The following is a 23,041-nucleotide window of genomic DNA, read 5'->3' on the forward strand; positions in this document are numbered from 1 at the left end:
GCACATACATCTGTGTGCGCATGCACATACATCTGTGTGCGCATGCATATGTTTCTGTTAGTGGCTCTTTTTAATGGGAAATAAACACCTCGAATTTGGTATCACATAGAAGTCACAAATCTTTGAAGTGCAGTCTTTCACAGTTGGAAGACAAGGCTCTCTAAACCTACTTCGGGCTGAGAAGAAAGTTACAATTTATGTGCTGACTCCAACCTAACAGTATCTCTAACACTAAAACAAAAAGAAGAAATAACAGTGCCATGAATTACGACTGTTAGCCAAGGGCACAGGGCAGGGGGTAGGGCTATCTGAGCCACCAATTGTCACTGTCTTTGAGGGCTGTCTAGTGGCCTTTCAGGGATCTCATCTGTGAAGACATTCATTACCTCTTTAGACAGCCCTGTATACTATTTCTTATCTTTGGAGGTGAAATCTTTTTGCTGTAGCTTACAGCCACCTGTCATAATGACAGTGTCGTTCCAGTTTAACATGACAATGTTCACTTGAGCTGTGTGCCATGGTTTCCTGTCCTAAGTCTACAGCATCTCCGTTCCCTCACTGTCTTCCCCATCCTCACCACACACATAGACAGGCACTGATTTATCTCTCTCCTGGTCACTGTGTGGCCCAGTAAGACCATCTTCACGGTGTCAGGTTGCTGTAAGGGGTCCTAGAGTATGTCGTTACTGAGTTCCAAGTCTGATTTTGGAATCTCTAAGACAGGAACTTTGAGGTTGTAAATTGAGACACTGTTTTCTACCTTAAGCTCAGTTTGCTTGTTCCAGTGGAAGATTCTATAATGTCCTTAGTGATCACCCATATCATATCTGGGTCAGTTCACCTGGACATCTTAGTGTATACAATAGCTATCCCACATTTCTAGACTCTGATATACCACTCATGATAGAAGCAACAGAAGGATCCAGAGTGATCATCTTGGCATGGCACAGGTTCCTCAAATCAGCCTTCCAAACAGATCATCCCTCTTCCAGCTGCTCCCTGGGGAACACTCGCTTGACCAGCTGCTTCCTCTGGCTCAGCGATCAGTCCTCTTTGAGAACTAAAACATAGGTGACAACAAGGTGGCTCATCATGACAAATAAGTGAGGCTGACTGATGTCATGCACTTCAAGGGCTGCTGGGTGACGGAACAGTGAGAACCAATGTGAGCACAGCCACCGCGTCATCACGCACACTGTCTCCTGAAGCTATGACACGGGCACAATTAACTGACTCAGAAAGAAGACTCAGAACACAGAAAGGGCTGTGTGAGTTGAGAGAACTTCGTTTTCTGGGTCAGGAGGAGGTAATAAAGACATCAGAAAGGCAGACTCAGGATGACTAACTGGAGACATTAGTAGGAATAGAAAGGAAGATGAGGCTAGAACATAGAGAAGTCAACAGGAGGAGAAAAGCATATAACAGGGCAACTCTATATAGATGAAGTGTAGGGTCCATGAATAGTAAGGATAGGCAATCAAGTTTGGAGAAGCACAGAGTGGCCAAACCGAACAGCATTGCTTTCTCTACCAAGACCAACTAACCAAAGGGTGGTTTGCAATGCAGAACTCATGGCCCATCTTAAGAAATGAAAATCAAGACAAAACGTCAGAAAAGAAAATTGAAGACATCGGGGCATACACCAAGAGTAAAGCATGTACCCAGGGCCCAATCCCCAGCATAATGAATCACTGGGGTCAGCTATGAAAGCAGAGGGTGAGAAGGAAGGATGGCTGGTATCACCTTCCGGGTCGCAGGTGATCCCTCCAGACACTTTCTCCCTTTGCATTTGTCATTAGCTTCACCTGCTTCCTAAACTACTGAGTTCCAAGCACTGGGTGTCTTCCCTCCTCAAACCCTTTGTTAACCACACTTCCTCTGCTTCTTAACCATCGGGTCATGACCCAACTGAATGAAAAATTGTCAATCATAACAAGTGTCTGAACATGGAGTGATCAAATTTCAGTCCAAAATCAAACACATAAGGAACCCGTGGTGTTTCTATCCAGCTGGCCCATGCTGTTCTTTACTGTGCCTTAGGGAGCGGAAGACACACACGCTACACTGAGCATGCTGTCCGGCCACACCAACAAACACTTCCTCCAACACTCAGCGTAGTTCAAGACTCTGGATGTTACAATTAGCATTTTTACTCACAAAGTTTTGGTTCGTTTAAAAATTTTGTGATTTAATGGTAGAAAATAATTTTATTATTTCCCTACTGCCATTCCTTAGCATGTATATATCAACTTAGTGTATCTTGGGGTTTCATTGTGTTGGGATATTTTATTTTAAAAATTGTTCTTTAAGAGCATGGGAGATGGCTTAGCTGGTAAATATTACTTGCCTGGTAAGCATGAGGACCTGAGTCCAATCATCAGAACCCAAGGAAAAGAGGTGTCCACACCTGCACACGAACCCGTGTGTACACACATAAATGTACACACAAAATTGTTACTTGAACTGATGGCTTGAATTTCACAAAAGAAATTGTTCAATTTGGATTATAATGGCATTTCCAACAATTGTTTGAAAAGGTCCTAAACATATACATGCCATTTTATTCTATGCATCTATACAAAGAGGCATTCACAGCATTGACAAGTATAAAAACTAAGACGTGGAAGATACTCTACCCTGCAGCATCAAATATTCATCCAAGATTTAATTCTTTATGTGAAAAATTTAGAGTCCACCAGGAGGCTGAACAGATGCCTTAGAGGTTAAAGCATTCATGCTCTTATAGAGGGCCCATGCATGCTTCATTCCCAGCAGCCACCTTGATTGACTCACAGTCACCTGTAGATGCAGCTACAGAAGAATTCACTGCCTCTGGCCTCTGTGGGCACCTGTACATGCATGCACCACCCACACAGAGACACATACACATAATTCAAAATAAAAATGTTTTAGAAATGCATCAATCGCCGGGCAGTGGTAGCGCATGCCTTTAATCCCAGCACTTGGGAGGCAGAGGCAGGTGGATTTCTGAGTTTGAGGCCAGCCTGGTTTACAGAGTGAGTTCCAGGACAGCCAGGGCTACACAGAGAAACCCTGTCTTGAAAATCTCCCCCCCCCCAAAAAAAAAAAGAAAGAAAGAAATGCATCAATCCCATTAATATACAAATTTGCCTTAATCTGAGCTAAAAGGATTTGCGGGTCCCATGGGGAGAGCAACAATACCAACCAACCAGAGCTCCCAGGGTCTAAACCACCAGCCTGGGAACACTTAGGGAGAGACCCATGGCTCCAGTTGTATATGTAGCTGAGGATGGCATGGTCTGGCATAGGTGGGAGAGGAGGTCCTTGGTCCAGTGAAGGCTGGATGCCCCAGTGTGGGGAAATTCATGGGTGGGGAGGTGGGAATGGGAGGGTGGGTGGGGGCACATCCTCATAGAAGCAGGAGGAGGGGAATAGGATACGGGGCTTCTGGGTGAGGGGAATAGGGAAAAGGGATCACATCTGAAATGTAAATAAAATATCCAATAAGAAAATAAATAAATAATAAAAAATTGCCTTAATCTTTAATGAACAATGAAAGTACATGTATACCAAAAAGGAATTGTTTTAGAAGAAATTTTTTGCCAGTAAATGCTTGGTTTTTATCAAACCTATTTTATATGCCTTTATACCCAGGGCTACATAAAAATTTCTTGCACAAAATATGTTGCAAGTGAAAAACGATTAAGAGCTCCAAATGACCTACATTGGCAGTAAGACACAGACAGGTTCAACACAGCCTACAGGCCTGTGAGAGTGGGATTCCAGATCTCCTTCACACACACAGCAGCGTAGTCGGGGTGGGGGGGCTCGGGAGCTGTGGGTGTGTCTCTCCACTGATGCATGCAGTCATCAGCAGCTCCACTGTTCAGCTCCTCCTCCACTCCCTTTCCTGGGGCATACCCCTCCCCCCCCACCCCCCCAGATACAGGGTGAGTCCTTCCTTAGCCTCCCTTAGCCACGAATGCTATAGCAGCTCAGACCCTGCAGACTGGCCTCCAGCATGCCCTGGATTTTTCCTTTCAGGGTGTATCTCAGAGTGATTTCTCATTTCTTGACTTCACTTTGTGGGCTCCATGATGGGGCCCACTGCCTTGCCACTGTTGTGTCCCTAACACTTAGCATAGAGTTGTGACTCAGTAAATAAGTGAAGTGTGAAAAAATGTCCCAAACACAACTTAGTAGAATCACTTTAACTCCCTGGAAGCTTGTAAGACCAAAGTTTATTGTGCTGACTTTTCAGAGGCACAGCAGCACAGTGATAACCCCTCCCCCCACCGGAGTTAGGTGTAGCTATATGACAGGTCACCAAAACGAAAGATGAACAGAAGTGACCCAGGAAAACCTTCCCTGGCTTTCCCCTGCGTTTATTGTTCTTTCTTCAGCCAGAGTGTAGATGACCCTTACAGTGACCCTAGAAACCACACATTCGTACCTCAGACCCCATGTAAAAGGGGGACACTCTTCTCATGTGTCGCTGAGAGAACTAAGCTCCAGATTTCAAATATTTACAAGTCATCAATGTGTTACAGAGCTCAGCCTAGCTAACTCAGTGACATAGCTGTTCACAATTCAAGTAATTTGTACCAATCAGCAACAGGTTGTTTCTTTTCCAAAAAGAAACGAAGGCCATTCAAAGGTCAGTACAATTTCCTGAGGTGTAGATGATTAAAAGTTCTGTTTGTTTGTGACTATTCGGAAAAGCTAGTAACCTTGCCTTAGGCTTGCCAGGGCTTGGCCCACAGCCACCAAATAGTCTGGGCAAATTCCTGTGATGTCAAAGCTCTTGACAGTGAGCTTGCTTCACAGCCTCCTGGTCACACCCCACAGGTCCTGGACCAATGCCCAGCTGTCTCTGCAAGTCCTCTGTCCCTGACTTCATCCCGGCTTACCTTGCAAAAACACATCTCAAAACACTGCCCTGTTCTTCTTACTGCCAGCTGAGGAGAAGCTGCCAAAAGACTTTTCGGAAAGCCACACCAATCTGGACAGCCTCAGAACAAAGGCTGCTCCAGAGGCTGCCCCTGTCTTGGACAGGAGCCACCCTCCAGCAGACCTGAGAGAGATACCTCCTTAGAGGCGGATTATCACCCTAGGGCAAAGATCTGCTTACACTCAAGATGGACTTGACTCTGTCTTTTCTGCTGAACGCTAAACTGTAAAAAGGACTCTTTCTCCCTAAGGGACCTGAGTACTTTGATAATCAGATTGTGTTAAGTGAATTAGCAGCATGTCCTGCACCTAATCAGCCTAACTCCAAGAAACTATCAAAAGAGTCACTTCTTGACCAATGCTTGTCTCCTTTAGTGCAGGTGACTGATCTGTTTGGAAACTCTCCAGATACAGTAGTATGTGTCGATCTTTTGATGGATGTGCCATGGGTCCTTTTAGAAATTCAGTGAAATACCTTGACCCTTTTCTCAGGAAAGTATGCAGGATACTCAAGCACACAGGAGGCTTAAGCAACTTCAAAGAGAGTGGGAGTAGCAGCTGCCAGTTCAATGGTTCATCCCAGGGTCATGGACTCCCTAGGGCAAGAACCAGGCAGACTTTTCCTACAAAGGGCAGAATGTGAGTGGGTCTGGCTCTGTCCACCCCCTGGGCTCAGCAAGTCAGTGTGAGAGCAGCAGGGACTTCGTGTGCAAGACGGATGACCACACTACAACAAAACTGCCGCTGGACACTTATTTCAACTTCCTATTGATCGTGCAAGTCAAAAAAAAATGTTATTCTCCTCATCTTTCTTCAGTCATTGAAAAAAAAAAACCGCTTTCATATCTGGTGATTCACAGGCACAGGTTGCCAAACTTCACTAGGGAGCCAAGGTACATTACATCTGAAAAGACAACTGGTACAGCTTCGCCATCATTGCCTTCTTGATACTGGCCAGCACTCCTTCTTTGTGGATACACACAGCAAACCACGGGAGTAGTGGCAGTCAGTCACTGTCACCAGGAGACATCACAGCCATGCAAGAGGTGGTGGCAGGTCACTCAGAATACAACACCGGGCACTCTTTATATTGTGCTCACTGCCAGATCTGTCACTGTATCTTGATGAGTATATAGACAGAATATAAAGTGGGGTTTTCCCCCCTTCAAGTTTCAACTCATAGTTTTTGCTTTTTATGATGAATGAGTGTGATTGACAGAGAAAGCATAAGCCCCTAAGTGAAACCGCTCGGCCATGGAATGGTCATTCTAACTGTATACATTCACAGAGATAGTTTGGGGCCTGAAAAGTGCTTACCTGGTTCCTTGAAATACTGTGTGATGTTTTAAGTTACGAGTTGATTAGAATAAGGTCAATTTTTGTAAACATACAGAATACTGTATCCTAAATTTGATTGTTTTTCTCTGTTTTGCAGTGTTGGGGGTCTAACCCAGGCCTGTGTGTGCTAGGCAAGCCCTATCCCTTGGAGTGACATCTTCAGCCCCTTGATCTTTAACCGTTTTTTTACAACTATATTTCAATATAATTGATTTAGTCTAACCCTAGAGCTTCACTTCATGGGTTTTTGAAACAATAGTCTAAAAAGCAGCCCAGAACTCTCACAATTTTCTACAGAGGTCCACAGTACACAAAATGTCAAGAGGCCTTGCTTGCCCCAGCAGAGGGCCTGTTCAACAACACCGTGTCTCACCAGTGCATTCACATCTTCAGTCTTGTGGATGAGCATGCGGATCTCCTCTGGATCGCCACTGAAGATTGCTTGGACCAGTGGTGGCTGCAAAACCAAGAAAGTGAGTATTAGGACAATTATTAATATATACACCTGCATTCACATGCCGATAGCAAGAAAGATGTTTGTTTGAGAATTATCAATAAGCAGGCATAAGTAACTAAGACTCCAGCCTACACTCACCAAGAATCTGAGATAGACCTTAAATACCCTGTCAAGAATAGGGCCAAATGCAAGGTTTCTATATTCAGACCCTATTGAGGTCTAAACCTTGTCACCGACAATTCAAATGTTGAAGTCACTGAAGACTATGCCTTTGAGAGCTGTTGCAAGGTTCTAGCAGAGGATCACAGATGCTCCTGTACCCTGACGGAAGACTGGTCCTCTACTCAGGGAAGGCCATCCTCTTCCAAGCAAATGTACAGCTTTGGGAGGGATACAGATTGCCCTCACATCCGAGAGGAGGACTTTGTGGGGGATATTACGACCTAAACACTTTCAGATCAATCTTCAAATCATCTTGCAATCGCTCCCAATGCTGCCGATGCTGCCAATGCTCCCAATGTTCCCAATGCTTAGCAGTGGGTTCTCGCCGTTTCACAATGACTACATAACCACTGGTTTAAAACAAGATATGACAAGGGCTAGTTAGAGAATGGAGGTGGGGGAGCGGAGAGGACCCCATCACATAGAAGGAACTATAAAATGTGACCCAGCTGTAAGAGCAGTGAGCTCTGTGGGATAAGGGAAGGTGTGCACAGGGTGGATGTGCAGAGAACCTGCCAGAAACCATCACTGGAGTGAGGGATAACTGTGGGAAAGTGTCGGGTTCAGGGGCTGTCTAAGGATCTTCTCCACCATTTCCCAGATGCCTACTGAGACCATTCCCTCATGGAACCTGAGCCTAAGCATGGTCATCACTGGCCATGTCCCCTCATAGGATGATTACTAATAGGGCCAAATGGCATAGTGACCATTCAACTCTACACAAATAATGTTCTCACTAAAAAATGGTTAACGGGCCGGGCGGTGGTGGCATACGCCTTTAATCCCAGCACTTGGGAGGCAGAGGCAGGGGGATCTCTGAGTTCAAGAGTTCAAGGCTAGCCTGGTCTACAGAGTGAGTTCCAGGACAGCCAGGGCTACACAGAGAAACCCTGTCTCGAAAAAAACAAAAAACAAAAAAAAAATGGTTAACGGTGTCAATATGGAATATTCAGCTTCTTTTCCCCCTAACTTCAAATCTTGGCAACTATATATATGCATTTGCTTACAACTTTTGTAAATATTTTAGTCCTAACAGGCAGCTGGATGATGGCAGCACCCCAAGTTTGACTCAGCATAAGAATCATCCGAGACGCTTATTAAAATAAGATACCTACGTCTCTTTCCTGGGAATTCTGATTAAGTTCATCTAGAGAAGGGGATTGTGAGTGTGGATTCTAATTAGTCAACACCTAACTCTCTGAAGCTAGAAGCAAACACTAACCTCGAGGTGGCTTTACAAAGAGACCCTTCCCATGCCTGCTCTCTTCCTGCTAACCAAGTCCCCAGCAGACCCACACCAATCTTTTCACACTGCTCTGTCTGCTGAGCTCTTAGCAAAATGCTATTGGGTGAGTTTCTGCCTAAACGAACATTGATGGAGAAAAAGAAAAAAAAAAAAAACCCCAACAGCCACAAGGCAAAGTGTAGAGGCAGAGTCTGGCAGGCTGTAGTGTCAAGCCAACAGAGGTCGCATGACAGCTGACAGACTCAGAGTCTGAGGTGTGAAGCCAGCACAGGCACTACCGAGCCAATGGTCAGTCACTGAACAAGAACACGGTGATCGGCACAGGACCTCTCACTCATGAGCACAAGGAATGCAGACACTCTGTAGGATTCATTAAGTCCTTTAGCTCCTCAGGTGAAACAAGCCTCCCAAGCAATGGCTGGATGGAATGTTCCCAAAGAGAGGCTTCCTGACACAGCTGCCAGGGAATGGTGCCAGAGCAGTTTCTAAGTGTGTCGAGCTTCCCAAAGGCCCCAGGCTTAGCTCTGCTCAGAGCTGCTTCATACCACATCGTCAGACACAGATTTCCTGGCTTCCACAGGAGGAAGCTGAGCCTTTGTATCTCTTCCAATGCATCCACACACTCACAACTGCACATATACGTACTGTGCACTTGTGCATCTATGCTTGGACACGTATGCATAGAGACACATGTTAATTCACTTACGGATACCTCTCACTCCCTGAAAACGTGCCTGTTCTCCACAGCCCACACCAGACAGACATATCTACCCCATTGTGCTGTACAGCTGTCGCCACTGTCTTCACACCTGTGAAGCCAAGTGCAACCAAAGCAGAACTTCATAAACAGACACTTTGATTATATAAAGGCTGCATGTAAGTAGTGTTCTTTTATAGACTTAGGGGACTCTCTCTTCCTTTCTCTCCCTCACTCTCCCTCCCAAATAGAACATAGTCAAAAAATACTCAGGGAATTCTTCTGTTCATTGGGAATTCAACCTCAGGTAAACATTTACTTGCATGATTATTCTAATTACATTATTTTCTCCGTAAGTGTTGGAGAGTTACACTCTGCCTCCGGTTCACCATTGTAACATTCCCAGTTTTCGCCTTAGTGGAGCTAAGCCTTAAAAGGGAAGCTTCACCTGCACAAGGCTGTGTCTTAAGCCTTGGCATGCACAGTTCAACAGGTCTCCCCTAGCCACAGTTGGCTCCATGTAGGGTTCAGTCAACTTCCGATCAAAAATATTAAATGGAAAATTCCAGGGATAAACAATTTTCTTTTTTACATTATACAGCATTCTAAAAAGGCATCACAAGATGTTGTGCCACCTTGCTCTTTCCTGCCTAGGATGGGAATACACTACCTGCCCAGGAGTCCCAGGTGCCACCTCAGCTATCAGATTATCTGTCAATATGTTCAAGTATTCGTTATTTACCAATGTCCCCAAAATCTAACAGTAGTGGTGATGGCTATTTTATTACAGCATAATTGCTTCACTTGGTCACTGATCATTACTGTTAGTCTATAAACCAAGCATTATCATAAGGAGGTACATACATACATGATTAAAAGGAAGCATCCTATACACTGGGTGTGGCACAGTCCATGGTTTCAGGCCCTCACTGGGGTTCTAGGAATACATACCCTGTAGATAAGGAGACACTGCTGTATTCTTTTTAAAACTCTAAATACCTTAGCACAAGAATAGGCAATGTAAGGCTGTGCATGCAGGATTCGGTGAACACTCTCTCAAAACGAGTCAAAATTGTGAAAAACAGTAATGGGGAAACACAGCAGTCACTTCAAGTCCCATTACTAGAATTTTCTTTGCACCTTAAGAGCTACAGCCAGGCAATGCTTGCACATGCTGTGAATACTAGCACAGTCCCCTGAGTGATACAGAAGCAGCTGGCATCTCCCAGCCTGGCTTCCCAGTGGCATAAGGGGGGCCGTATATGAATGGGACTTGTCCCCCACTTCCCTCCACTTCCATCTTTCCTGGAAGAGAGAACAGCCACATGTAGAGGTGACTGGCCACTAGGCTGATGACACTTGACCTGTGTGAAAAGCAGAGCAGAGCAGAGGGCTCCTTGTATTTGATGGCCATTGTGAGTTCTGTAGCAAACATGATAAAAAATAAAGACTCACCAGAAAGTCGCTTTCCATTCTCACAGCCCTTTCATCCTAGTACAGAAGCACTGTTTTTTGTTTTGTTTTGTTTTGTTTATTCTAAGCCTTGGAAAACAAATCAGGAAGAAAGGAAGAAAGGAAGAAAGGGAAGAAGAGAGGGAAGGAGGGATAAAGGGAGGGAGGGAGGAAGGGAAGGAGGGAGGGAGGGAGGGAGGGAGGAAGGAAAGAAACTTCATTTTTAAAAGTAAGACCTGTGAAACATTATTCTCAAATATGAAATAGGGTTACAATTCCACTAGGGGGCGCAAGATAGTAATTTGTTATCCTATCAACATACAGGCGGTATAGTTACAGGGAAGGAAGGGAATCAAAGGATCCCTTTACCTTTAAGAAAGTTCTTAGAGAGAAGCAAATACACACAGAGACACACCACAAACACACCAAAAACAAGTAAAAGAAAGAAAAGGATCAAACGGTATTGTTTAAACCCCACTTTTCTACTGAGCTATGAGGGCTGTTCATTGTTTCAGGAACTGTGAACAGACTGCATGGATAAACCCTAGGTTTGAGAATGTCGTTTGCATTATTTGAAAACACAATTTAGAGGACAAAGGAATGACACAATTGGTAAAGTCGATGCCACAAGCACGAGGACCCCGGTTCAGATCTCCAGCACTCACGTAAAACAGGCACAGTGCTGGAGGCAGGGCACAGAGACAGGGAGATCCATAGAGCCATTGGCCCGCCCACCTAGCCCAGTGGAGGAGGTCCATGTCCAGTGAGAGACCCTTTTCAAAAAATAAGGTGGAGGCCAGTGTGAATGCATGCCTTTAATCCCAGCACTCAGGAAGCAGAGTGAATGGATCTCTGTGAGTTCAAGACCAACCTGGTCTACAGAGTGAGTTCTAAGACAGCCAGAGCTTCATAACCAAATGAAAATAATAAAGTGGAGAGTGATAAAGGAAATCAATGGACATCAACTTCTGTCCTCCACGGGCACTTGCTCCACATGTACAAACATGAGCACATACATGCACCACAAAGCAACACAGAAACAAAAAACACAGTTCAATCCTTCTCTCAATTCTGCCATCCAACTAAGAATAAAGTCCGGGCTGGAGATGATGTTTCATTCTGGGTTCAGTCAGAGTGGCTGACCGGAAAAAAAAAAAGAGAGAGAGAGAGAAACCATACTGACAAACTTGAGGCTGCGGACATATCTCCTTGGTACATTATTTACCTAGCAGACATGAGGCTCTAATCAATATAGCAACAAAAATCCATGTGTTCTATGGAAACCACTAATTAGACTTCTCTGAACCCACACGGCCTTCCTGTGGTTAGCTGCAAGCTCTTTTCTATCTAAGCAGACCTTGGATGAGAAGCAGGGGAGAGAGGTTCACTGAGGCCAGGACCTAGAGCCAGGGGTCATACATCCAAACACACCTAGAAGTTGCCCTAGCATCATGCTGCATGTCCCTGCTGTGCTGCCTGTCTTTCACTGATGAGATCGTGTAACTACATGTAACTAAAGACCCCAAATATAAAATAGAAAATGCGTGTAGAAAAATGCATGCAGTCTGCATTCCGATCAGGGATGCTGGAATCAATCAATGGCAAGAGCGAGCGTTGATGTGCCTAACCATCTGCCTACACTTGAGCATTCTGGACACAGTGCATACCAAGGAAGGATGGGAGCGTGTTATTAGTACCTAATCGCTGACACACCAATAATCTGGCTACATAAAACCGCCAGCTTATACGAGTACCCTGGAACACTTCAGTAAGTAACAACTGGGTTTTGTATGAGGCAGAGCTTGCAGTTTTGCAAAAGGACAATAAAGTCACTTGGTTTAATGAACAAAACCTGCTGCTGTTCTTCACCAGCAGGCCCAGCTGTAGGATGTCCAGCAAGGGTGCTGTTGAGTGCTTCCAGACTGTAGATCAGCCTTTACCTGGAGAGCTCACCCCATCACAAAAAGATGATGGCCATGAAAATCAAAACTGTTTCCCTAAGTATCATAAGATCCAGACAGAATACACTCAGTCCTCATAAGCATAATTTTTAATTAGGGAGTGAGGCAGTCAAGTGTTTGAAAATGTCTCTTAGGTGGGTGTGGTGGATCACACTGGGAAACCCTGTACTTGGGTCATCTGGGGAGGTGGAAGGAGAAGATGGCGAGTTTCAGATCAGTGTGGGAAACAGTAAGTACCCATCTCTTAATTAATTAATTAATATAGGCTGGGACTCAGTAGAATGACAATTTCAATCACCAGAACCCACATTTAAAGAAGAAAAAAAAAAAAGCAAGGCCTGATGAGGCACCATTGTCATCCCAGTGCTGGGGCCAGGGGTCAGCCTGCCTTATCTACTCAGCAAGTTCCAAGACCCTGTTGCCAGAAAAAAGGAGGGACAGTGCTTGAGGAATGATACAAACATCATCCTCCAGTCTATGCCCACATACACACATATGTACACACACACATATACACATACACACACATGCACATACATACATACATACATACATACATACACACATGCACATACATACACACATGCACATACATACATACACACATGCACATACATATGCACACACACACAGAGACACACACATAAATGTGAACCCACAAACACATGAACCACACAGGAAGGAAGGGTTTCTACAGCGAATGTTACAAAATCAATGTTCATAATGTGTTATTTACCAAAAAGAAAACACATAAAATCCCAAGTTATAGGTAGAATCCCTCTACTTAAATAGAATGAAAAATGAAGTACATTTAATCAGAAACTGGGTAAATTGTTACCTAACCTTTTCAAAATGGAAACGACACAGAGGCAGCAGCTCAGCAGTGGGTTCTGAGGACCAATTACCAAGCTGAGGAACAGTCACATGCTTTGCTGCTCCTCTGCTCTCCAAGCTCCTCGAGGACACTCATCATCCCCAGAGGACAGATAGCCCGTGACAAAGTGAAGTCCAGGTATGTCAACTTTGCTACTAGCTACTGAAAGAGAGAGGTTAGGCAAAAAGAAATGATGAAACCACAGATCAGTTAAACTGAAACCTGAGGCAATACTGATTTTCCTGACAGATGATTGCTCTTTTACCACAGTAGGGAGACTGCTGCTGTAAAGCTTTGACTGGGATTCTCCTAAGCTGAGTCTCCTTGTCTATACGATGAGTTAATAATAGCCATTTTACAAGACACACTAAACAAACTGTATAATACTCTCCAACCATACAAAGCCAGAAGCCCAGTGTTCCTGCCATAAGGACTCCTTCTGATTTGGAGGTAAAAAGCTCAAACGTCTCTACAGGTGAATTTCCTTGTGTCCATCCTACAAACTGGATGAATAAAAGATCTTGGAAGATTTCCTTTAAGATTACAGAAAGAAGGCTGTAAGGTGGTCCATGAGGGATGGGCTAAGAGTAGAACTCTCAAAGTAACAGAAGAGTAAGTGGCTGGCCTCGAGAAGCACTGAGCCAGCAAAAGGAGTTCTAAGCTAATCTGTGGACAAACAGGAACTCAGGTCTTGAGCAAGAGAAAGGCATGGAGCTTTCGCAAGCATGTGCTCTGGCCACAGCATGTGCACTGGAGGAGGAGATGCTGGAGTCAGAGACCCATTGAGAAGATGATTGTCACAATTTAAGCTACTGCAGGAAGGTGCTTTCTGGTCTTCCTTGTGACAGGTTCGCCAAGTATGACCTACAGGGATGCAGTGGAAAGTAGGGACACTTTTGTTGTTGTTGTTGTTTTGTTTTTTGTTTTTCGAAACAGGGTTTCTCTTTGTAGCCCTGGCTGTCTTGGAACTCACTCTGTAGACCATGCTGGCCTCGAACTCAGAAATCTGCCTGCCTCTTAGACACTCTTTTCAACTCTTTAATGCCTGCTCTGGTCAGGGATGCAAGTTTGGCTCAGTATCTTGGCTACTTTCCTTCTTTCTTTATATATAGCCCAGAGTTCCTGCCCCAAGACACGAATGTTTCCAGGTGAAATCGAGGTTACTTCCTTTAGCTCTGGAATGCTCCCACCCCAACACACACACACACACACACACACGCTCCCACCCCACCACACACACACGCACACACACACGGAACCTCTGCATATGTAAGCTCTGTTTTGTCAGGCTTGACACTTGAGCACTGAATTGAAATCATAACATTTCAAAAATAGGCCATATCCATAAAGAGAAAAGGAAAACAAAACAAGGCAGATACACTTTGCCAAGTACCATATTCCCATCAGGATCTGCTGCCAACTACTCAAATCTCTTTTTTAAACTCTGTCTAGTTTCAAATGGCTGGAGATCTAATCTAAACCTTAGCTAAGTTAATTAAATAGCATTGGGGAGAGAACTTTTAAAGAGAACTGGGACCAGGGAGATGGCTCTGCAGATAAAGGCTCTTGCCAAGAAGCCTGATGCTCTGAGTTCAGCCTCTGGAGCCCACTTAACGAAAGGGGAGACTGCCCTGAGTCACCCTCTGACCTTCATATATATACACCACAGCACACGTGTATATGGGTGCATAGACACATAAACAAATGCATTTTTTTTTTTGGTTTTTCGAGACAGGGTTTCCCTGTGTAGCCTTGGCTGTCCTGGAACTCACTCTGTAGACCAGGCTAGCCTTGAACTCTTGAACACAGAAATCTGCCTGCCTCCGCCTCCAAGTGCTGGGATTAAAGGCGTGCGCCACCACTGCCCAGCAACAAATGCATTTTTAAAAACCTATTTGAGTGAGAACACAGTGGACCCAAGAGAATAGTATGTACAGAATATTTAAATCAGCATATTCTTAGAGAAACAAAAAGAACAATGATAAATAATTTTTAAGTTTCTGCTTTACAAATTTGTTTAGAGGCTTTATTTCCTAGCTGTTTTGCTTAAATTCTTTCTACAACTGTACCTTACAGGATATTAAATCACATTTCAAATATGGTGATTCAATCATGTTAATTAAGCCATTTCAGTGATCTTTGTGGTGGGATAGGGGAGACCTTAAAGATGACTTTAAGAGTTATAGAACACTCAGCAAAATGTCTTTGTTCAGAGACATAAAGCAGTTTTCAATTGTAGGGTCTAAAATGTGACTTTTATTAATAACTAATACACATCTCCCTTGTCATAAAGGATAATACATTTTAAATTCCTCCTTTATAAAAAAATGTATGCTACAAAACGGCCTATTATCATGGCATGCTTTTCTCATGGTGGCCACTTAAGCAGTTATAACTGTGGCAGGCTCAGAAGTATGAAGATGAATAAGGCAATTTGAGTTGCATTAAATACAAGATCACCATCTAGACACAAAAGCCACTCCTGAGGACTGAATCAATCTTGCTGACTAGGGAGGGTGGGGGCTACAAGTACCACCACTGAACAGTGTAAACTGACTTAGTCAAATTAAGTCATTCATGATTCTGGAAAACTCCACACTGGGCTTGTCTGAAGTCTATTATAATCTGAATTCTTTGAAAGTAGCAGCAAGCCAATTTTTATACAAGCATCCCTTCCCAAAGCTTACTGAGTTTCTCTTGAGCCTTGTCTTTCTTGTCTGTGGATTTCTCTTTGATCTCCATGAGCATTTTGTGGAAGGAAGATAGTGACAGTTCGGCTCTCACTGTGTCTCCACAGATGGAAGACAAGGGACTGCTGTCAGTCACCTTGGCGTCCTGACACTCTCAAATCTGTAGCCTGGTTCATCTCTGCCTACAATGACTGGAGGATACCCTGCTACTCACAAAGCCAGGAATATCACAAGGAACCAGAATCTAGAGTCCTCTCCATGTAGTCTTCTGAGAAGCATCTTTGGCTTCTCCAGCCCAAATCATGGCGAGGGCGTTCACTGATGGATGCCTAAGGGAAACGAGAAGACAGCAGGAAGAGAGAGGAGCCTGCGGGGCTGGAAAGCAGTCGATATGGGAAATGGGAACTCTTACAGAAGCAGACAGGCCTATCTGACTTCCTTTCAATGATACTGGCCCAGTTCATATTTACTTTACTTCTCTAACTACCACCCACCCAGCTACTGATAAGGGATGTTTTCTAGACATTACTCAAGTGCATTCAGACAACTACACTCAGTCCTGGTCCACAGGATTTCCTAAGCGTAAGAAGTTCCCATCCTTGCCTTGAGAGGAGCTCTAACATGTAACAGGAAGCACACAGCTGACACAGCATGAAGGAGAGAGAAACTGTGGCCCTCTGAAAGATGCAGCCTTTGAAGTAAGGACTGGAGGTTGGTGAGGGTTTAAAAGACAGAGTGTCAATGGTAAGAGAATGGGCACCTTCACATTTTGAAGGGTGTGAGCAGACAGAACGAGTAGAAGGAACTGTTTTCTCCGTGGAACATGAGAAGTCAATGGGATAAGATCACAGAAGTCCTTTGGTGCCTGCTTAATACATTTGGACTCTCTTCTGTAGAATTGGGGAGCTGTAATCTGTTTTTGCAGGGGAAGGTGACTTAAGGATTGTTTTGGGGGCTGGGGAGTCAGCTCAGTGAGAGTAACTGAAGCTCTTACAGAGGACCCACATTTGATTCCCAGCTCCTTCGTCAGACAGTTCACAGTTGCCTATACCTCCAGCTCCAAGGGGATCAACACCTTTTCCGGCATCCATGGGCACTGTACGATCATTGTGTATATACATTCAAGCAAGTACGTGCACATACACATAAATAAAAGCAAAGTGTTTAAGTAAAAATAAAAGAAGAATTGTACTTTAGAGCCAGGCATGGTACAGCACATACATAACCTCAGCACTTGGAAAGTAAAGGCGGAGGATTGGGAGTGCTAAGCTATCCTCAGCTACATAGGTAAGTTTGAGGCCAGCCTAGGCTACACACGACCATGTCTTAAAGAGTCTTTTTCAAATAATAACCCTGGTAGTAGATCATGTAAAAGCTAAGAGAAGTGTGACACAAGGAAGGAGATGACAGTACCAGTTTAGAAGAGAACTCACAGAGATGTGGCATTCCTCAACTATGCAAGGAAACAGGGTCTCCGTGACCAGTCTACAGATCTAAAGGGTACATGTGCTCTCCACATCTTTAGGATGGTATGAGCGGCCCACTCAGCTGGAGCTGCCTGAAGACTCTCACTGACCGTTGGCAGAGTGCAGGGCTCTCTGCAGTGCCAGACCTGCATCAGCAGGAAGTTGGTAGAACAGTGCAGTAGAGCTGTGAACCTCTATACTGGGGAAAGCCAGTTGCTGGCTGTGCTATGCTCAGCTGAGACCGGAAGTTGCTGGGCCTCTAAAGGTAGCACATCTCACATCTGCAGGACCTGTAACAACCACAAAAACAGCCTGGTGCTGTCGGTTTGAGTGTTGCTTGCTCAGTCCAGGTCTGAATAACAAAGGCGGATCCCCTCGTGCTATGAACTAATGAACAACAACAAATGGATAGTATCTTTTTCTATATTTAGTTCCCAACTCAAAACTTAGAGGATAAGATTTTTTTTTTAATCATGCAGTTTCAAAACCAGAAAAAATAAGGAGAAGGGGGCATCAAACCCTTACACATTGTCTCTTTGTCTTGTGTTTGCTAGGTTACATCTTAAGTAGTTTTTTTATTGCAACAATACAAAGTCGGGTAAGGAAAACCTTAATAACTGTCCCCACCGCCCATGATAACAGGCTAAGACACTCTTTGACACATTTCCTGGATGCTGCTCTTGTACACAAAACTACCAATACATACGATGTTGAATTATCACTAAAATCGGCTTTTACTGTGTCCGTCTCGTAAAACCCGTAAGAACAACATACCAAGGTTATCTCCCAGTTTAGCTACAGGATTACCTAATTTCTTTATAGCGATACAGTGTTCTAGGACACAGATAACATAGCCTGGTCATACGTTACACAAAGAAGAGTACAGAGCTGAAAGCATTTTTATGAATACCTATGGGATGCTATTTTTATAAAATACACAAAAGAAATGTATATTGTAGTCCATTCCTCAGAGAATGCCAGATAGAGCTGGGGAAAGAAGGCTGCCCCATGTAGACAATGCAAATGTGCAAACAGTGCTCCAGAGTTCTCCAGATCTGAGGCAAGAGCTGCCAGGTTTCCCTCTGCACCAAGACAGACTGCAGAGAGCTCAGAGGGGTCTCCTCTGTTCAGCCATCCCAGAAGCCTTGTCTAACTGACCAGGACAGCACAGAAGTCAGCCCGGGAAGGAGGCATCACTTGACCAAGACCAAGAAGTAGGCTAGAGCACACAAAAGAGGGGAAAATGTGTTTGAGAAATGAATGGCAGCACCAGGCTGCTGTTCAACATGCATGCCTGTTCAGCAGAGTGACACAGCGACCAGGGTCCCTGGGCTTCCAAGCGCTTTCCTCTCACATGCCCCTTGTCTCTACACAGCTCCTTAAAGGTGTAAAGGAATTCAAATCTAGGCATCCACAGCATTGCACAGAGAATGATTTAACATGTGATTTCAGGCAACACGAGCTTGAGAATGTCTCCTGGCGGCCTTCTCATCATTCCTGTGTTTACTGCTGAGCAGCATGCATGTAAACACGTGTGCTCACTCACACACACACGTTCGTCTGTGAGCAACCACTCACACTGTACCCCTCCATCTAGAAAGCAGCATGAACAACGTGGAAAAAGAACAAACCATTGAAGCTTAAGCAGTTATAATTTAACCAAAACACCAAGTCCACTTGTTTGTTGTTTGTTTGTTTGTTTGTTTTTGAGATAGAGTCTCATGTAGACAGCCCAGGTGACTCAAACTTAAGTAGCTGAAGCTGGCCTTGAATTCCTGCTCCTTCTGCAGCCACCTCCCCAGTGCTGGGATTACACCATGTGTCAGCACACCGAGTAAGTCCTTTTCTAGCAAAACCTCTGAAAATGTTGGTGTTGACAGTTACCCCGGTGCTGAGCTTCCTCTCAGTGCTGCAATTATGTTTATAATGTGTCCAAATTCATTTAGCTACATGTTTAATAGTGTGCTTTAAACTCTAACATATTTTTAGCAAATATAATTTGAGAGCTCAGTGCATATGCCGAGTGCACATTATGCCGACACTGACGGAAGTACCTCAGCAAGGAGGTTCCACAGACAGAACAAGTATTCTCGTAAAGTGCTGTGAAATACAAAGGCTGAGAGACCTACAGAGACTTCTAGGATTCTCTTTTTTACCTGGCTGGTCTAAAGTTGTCTATGAGCATATAAAAAAAAATTAAGAAAACAAAATTCACTTCCAGGATGCTAAGCTGAACAGCAAGTTTGAAAACAACATAATCTTGACAGTCAAACTGCAGAAAATCAGGACTTTTAATAAGAACAATGAGTTGAGTTTAGGTTGAGTTCAATTGCTGTTACTTCTATTTAGTAATAAAACTAGAAATAAAAACCATCACTGCCCTTGACATCTGCTACATGGGGCCAACCACAAAGATGGAGATCCAAGACACAGTATCAGCGTGGAGAGCTCTTAGGCCCCATGATCAATGCACTGGGACCAAGGTCACTCCTTTCCTGGTGACATCACATCGTATCCTTCACCAACATCACATTACTCCTAATATAGGCAATGTGAAGACTCTATTAAGACCAGACTTGGGAATCTGTAATACACACTTAACATCAAAATTCAGAAGTTATCTAGTCAGTGTACAATAGTCTAGCACCTTAAAATATATACTAGTTATGTATAGATGGTTCTTTTGAGATCATGGGCCATTGTTCTGACTCAAGAAGATTTGGCTGCCTTCCTAGCACCAGGGACAGAACTACACTTGGCCAAGACAGTAAAGCCAAGGCTGAGATAGAAATGGCCTACCCAGACATGTGGGGGCTTGTTCCCACTTGGAGCTATCTCTGAATACATTTGGCACTGCAGGACTACATACTGTGTTTTTGAATCATAACCAATCAAGAATGTGGAAACAAGGCCAGGAGGGAAATGGAAAGAAATTATCTGAGCACCTAGAGACCTAGGTTTGGGCTAACCTCATTCACTGGGATGTTAGGTAGCTAAGAGCAAGTCACATGGCTTGATTCCTCATGAGAAAACATGGGTTCAAAATGACTAACTCCCTAATAGTGAGAAGCAGAGAATATCTGATTTTATGTGGAAAACTGTCCCATGAGGAGGTCTTGGTGAGAGAAACTCACACTGACAGGACAGCAGGATCACTGCTTGCCACTCACAGCCCAGAAAGCAGAAGAATCCTTGTGCTTGGAGCTGGGCACAGCAGAGTAGTCGGCCAGTTGTACATAGTTATAAAACACTTCTTTTTTTCTCTTTTTTTCAAGACCTGAATAACTACAGAAAAGTTCTAGCTAACAGTTAGGTTAAATTACCTACCACCCAGTAAGCCCCATGAAGTGAAATCTTTTACATCAGTACTTTGAAAACCCCAAGTGATGTGTCTGTGTACATGGAATGTGAAGTCTGATTCTTTTGTGAATACCTTAGAAAAGTTGCACCTTTAACTCTTGAGTACCACTCCAAAGAGAGGATCAGACAACTTTTACTTCAGATTGTTTGTGGCAACACTATTGGTAATAGCAGAAATGTCAACACTGACAGAGTTATTAGTTAACCAGAACATACAAACCCAAAACAGACAGAATGCCCAATAGCACATGAAAAGGCCCATCAATCATTGAGTATTAGAGAAGCTAAATCTAAGCCATAATGAAATACCACTAAACATTAGTGGCTAAAATAGAAGAAAGAAACAGCAGACTGACAAAATGAAAATATAGGTGAGTATGTGGAAAACAGGTGTACTGTTGATTGTGCTTAAAAACAATGTAGCTGCTGTGGATAATAGCTAGATAGTCCCTCAACCAAGAAACACAGAATTATCAATGGGACCAGGAAATTTCACTCCTAAATACATAACCCAAAGAATTGAAAACCAGTATTCAAACAGAAACTTGTGGGTGTACATTCACAGCAACAATATACAGTGTAGCTAAGAAGCAGAGACAGGTAAGAGGTAGGAGTCCATCAATCAACATCAGTGGATGAATAAATAAACAAAGTGTAGTGTAGACATGTGGTGGACTATTTCTCAGCCATAGGAGAAAATATACTACATAATGTTGGAGAGGACAGCATGAGCGAACTTTGAATATTTTATACTAAATTAAAGAAGCCAGACACAAAAGGCTACATTGTTGCCAGATTTCATTTACGTGAAATGCCCAAACCTAGAGGTCAGGAATAAGAGGAAAGGGGAAGTGGCTGTTTAACGATAGAGTTTCCTTCTGAGGTAATGAAACGCTTTGGAAGTAGATAGTGAGAACAACCAACTGCGCTAGATGACACCATGCACTGCATTTAAAACTGTCAAAATGGTGCCCAAGGTATGTTTTGCCATATTATAAAAACACAACAATGCCTAACAGTGTGAGTGCAGCTTCCTATTGCAGAAGGACAGGATGCGCAGAGAGCAGGTTGGAAGAGCTCTATCGACACGCTGAGCAGAGCTGTGGCTCTGCCTCCCCTGTAACTCCTTGCATTTCCTATAATATCACTGGGAGTGTATGTGCATATTAATATGTATATGCACCTGTGCCTATGAGTGCATGTGCACACATGTGGACACCAGGGGTCAAATCAGGTGTCTTCCTCAGTCACCCTCCTCCATATTTTTTGAGGCAGGATGTCTCACTGAACCAAGAAGACATCAACTGAGCCAGCCTGGTTCCAGGGACCATCTGTCTTCTCCCGACCCACTGCCCTGTTCTGAGGTTAAAGTTGGATGCTACTTTGCTACTCTAAAGGCTTTTATGTAGATGTGGGGTCAAACTTTCTGCTGTGAGGCTGGCACTCAATCCAGTGAGCCATCTCCAGAGGCCTATAATACCATTTTTATTATATTTTGATAATATAAACTGAAACAACAATTTTAGAAGATATGACTTCTTGACACCCTGGAGCTCAGCCAGGCAAGATAAAGAGAATAAATAATGAGGACACTAAAAGCACGGGGCAAGAGGAAGTCAGCAGCATACCCCGTTAGCCTGGGAGGCTGAGGCCACAGTAGCTGGAGGAAGCCCATCCTGCCCAAAGCTGGGGTTGTGGCCCTAAAGCTGCAGACTCGTCAGCAAAATTCCCCAATTTTTACAAAGTTGGAAATTTATTCAATATGTTTCAAACACTACAGGCCAAATAAAACACATCTTTGGACCAGATGTAGCCCACAGACGCCAGTTGGTAAATTCTAGTTCATAGGAAAAGAGTTTACTCTGGTGGGGGAGAGGGGTACTTTGAAAGATTATAGTTACAGCTATCAGAATGGGGGAAAAATGGCCAAGTGGGAGGCTGAGAGAGGGGGGTTCCCCTCCAGGAGGTCAAACAGGACACAGTATATAGGGGGGTGTTTTTTAACAATACAGCAAGTATTCATCAGCTAAGAGGGAAACGGAGGATACCATGGCTGCAGTCCTTGCAGTGATCCAACGAAGTCTAATAACCAGGATTCCCACTTTGGGTTGGAAGGTAGGTTAGACATAAGGCTCTCTACTGGACTCCCAGACCTGAAATGACTTTAGACAGTGCCTCGGCGGCCTGCTAGAACTCAAGCTCTGACACAGGAGATCTCAGGGACCCTGCCCAGAGGTTTCCGTACCCTGCCATGGCAGTGAAAGGAGGCAGGAAAAGAATTAAAGGAAGCACAAGCCCCAGGGGCTCTTCCCAGGCTGAGCTGTACAGGTGTCTACACTACCTCAC

At 44.1% G+C, this 23,041-nt stretch overlaps 1 protein-coding gene across 2 annotated transcripts in view; it reads right to left on the minus strand.

Annotated features, from left to right (window-relative positions):
* Window positions 1–23,041, minus strand: part of Ankrd44 (ankyrin repeat domain 44) — a 257,860-nt gene that overhangs the window by 161,610 nt on the left and 73,209 nt on the right. For both annotated transcript variants that reach the window (XM_028765551.1, XM_028765552.1), the window contains exon 2: window positions 6,644–6,727. In XM_028765551.1, coding sequence (XP_028621384.1) covers window positions 6,644–6,727 — 84 coding nt within the window. The remainder of the gene's footprint in view (window positions 1–6,643; window positions 6,728–23,041) is intronic.

The sequence above is a fragment of the Grammomys surdaster genome, unplaced genomic scaffold (assembly GCF_004785775.1).
Source record: "Grammomys surdaster isolate TR1022 unplaced genomic scaffold, NIH_TR_1.0 165, whole genome shotgun sequence".
Taxonomy (NCBI): Eukaryota; Metazoa; Chordata; class Mammalia; order Rodentia; family Muridae; genus Grammomys; species Grammomys surdaster.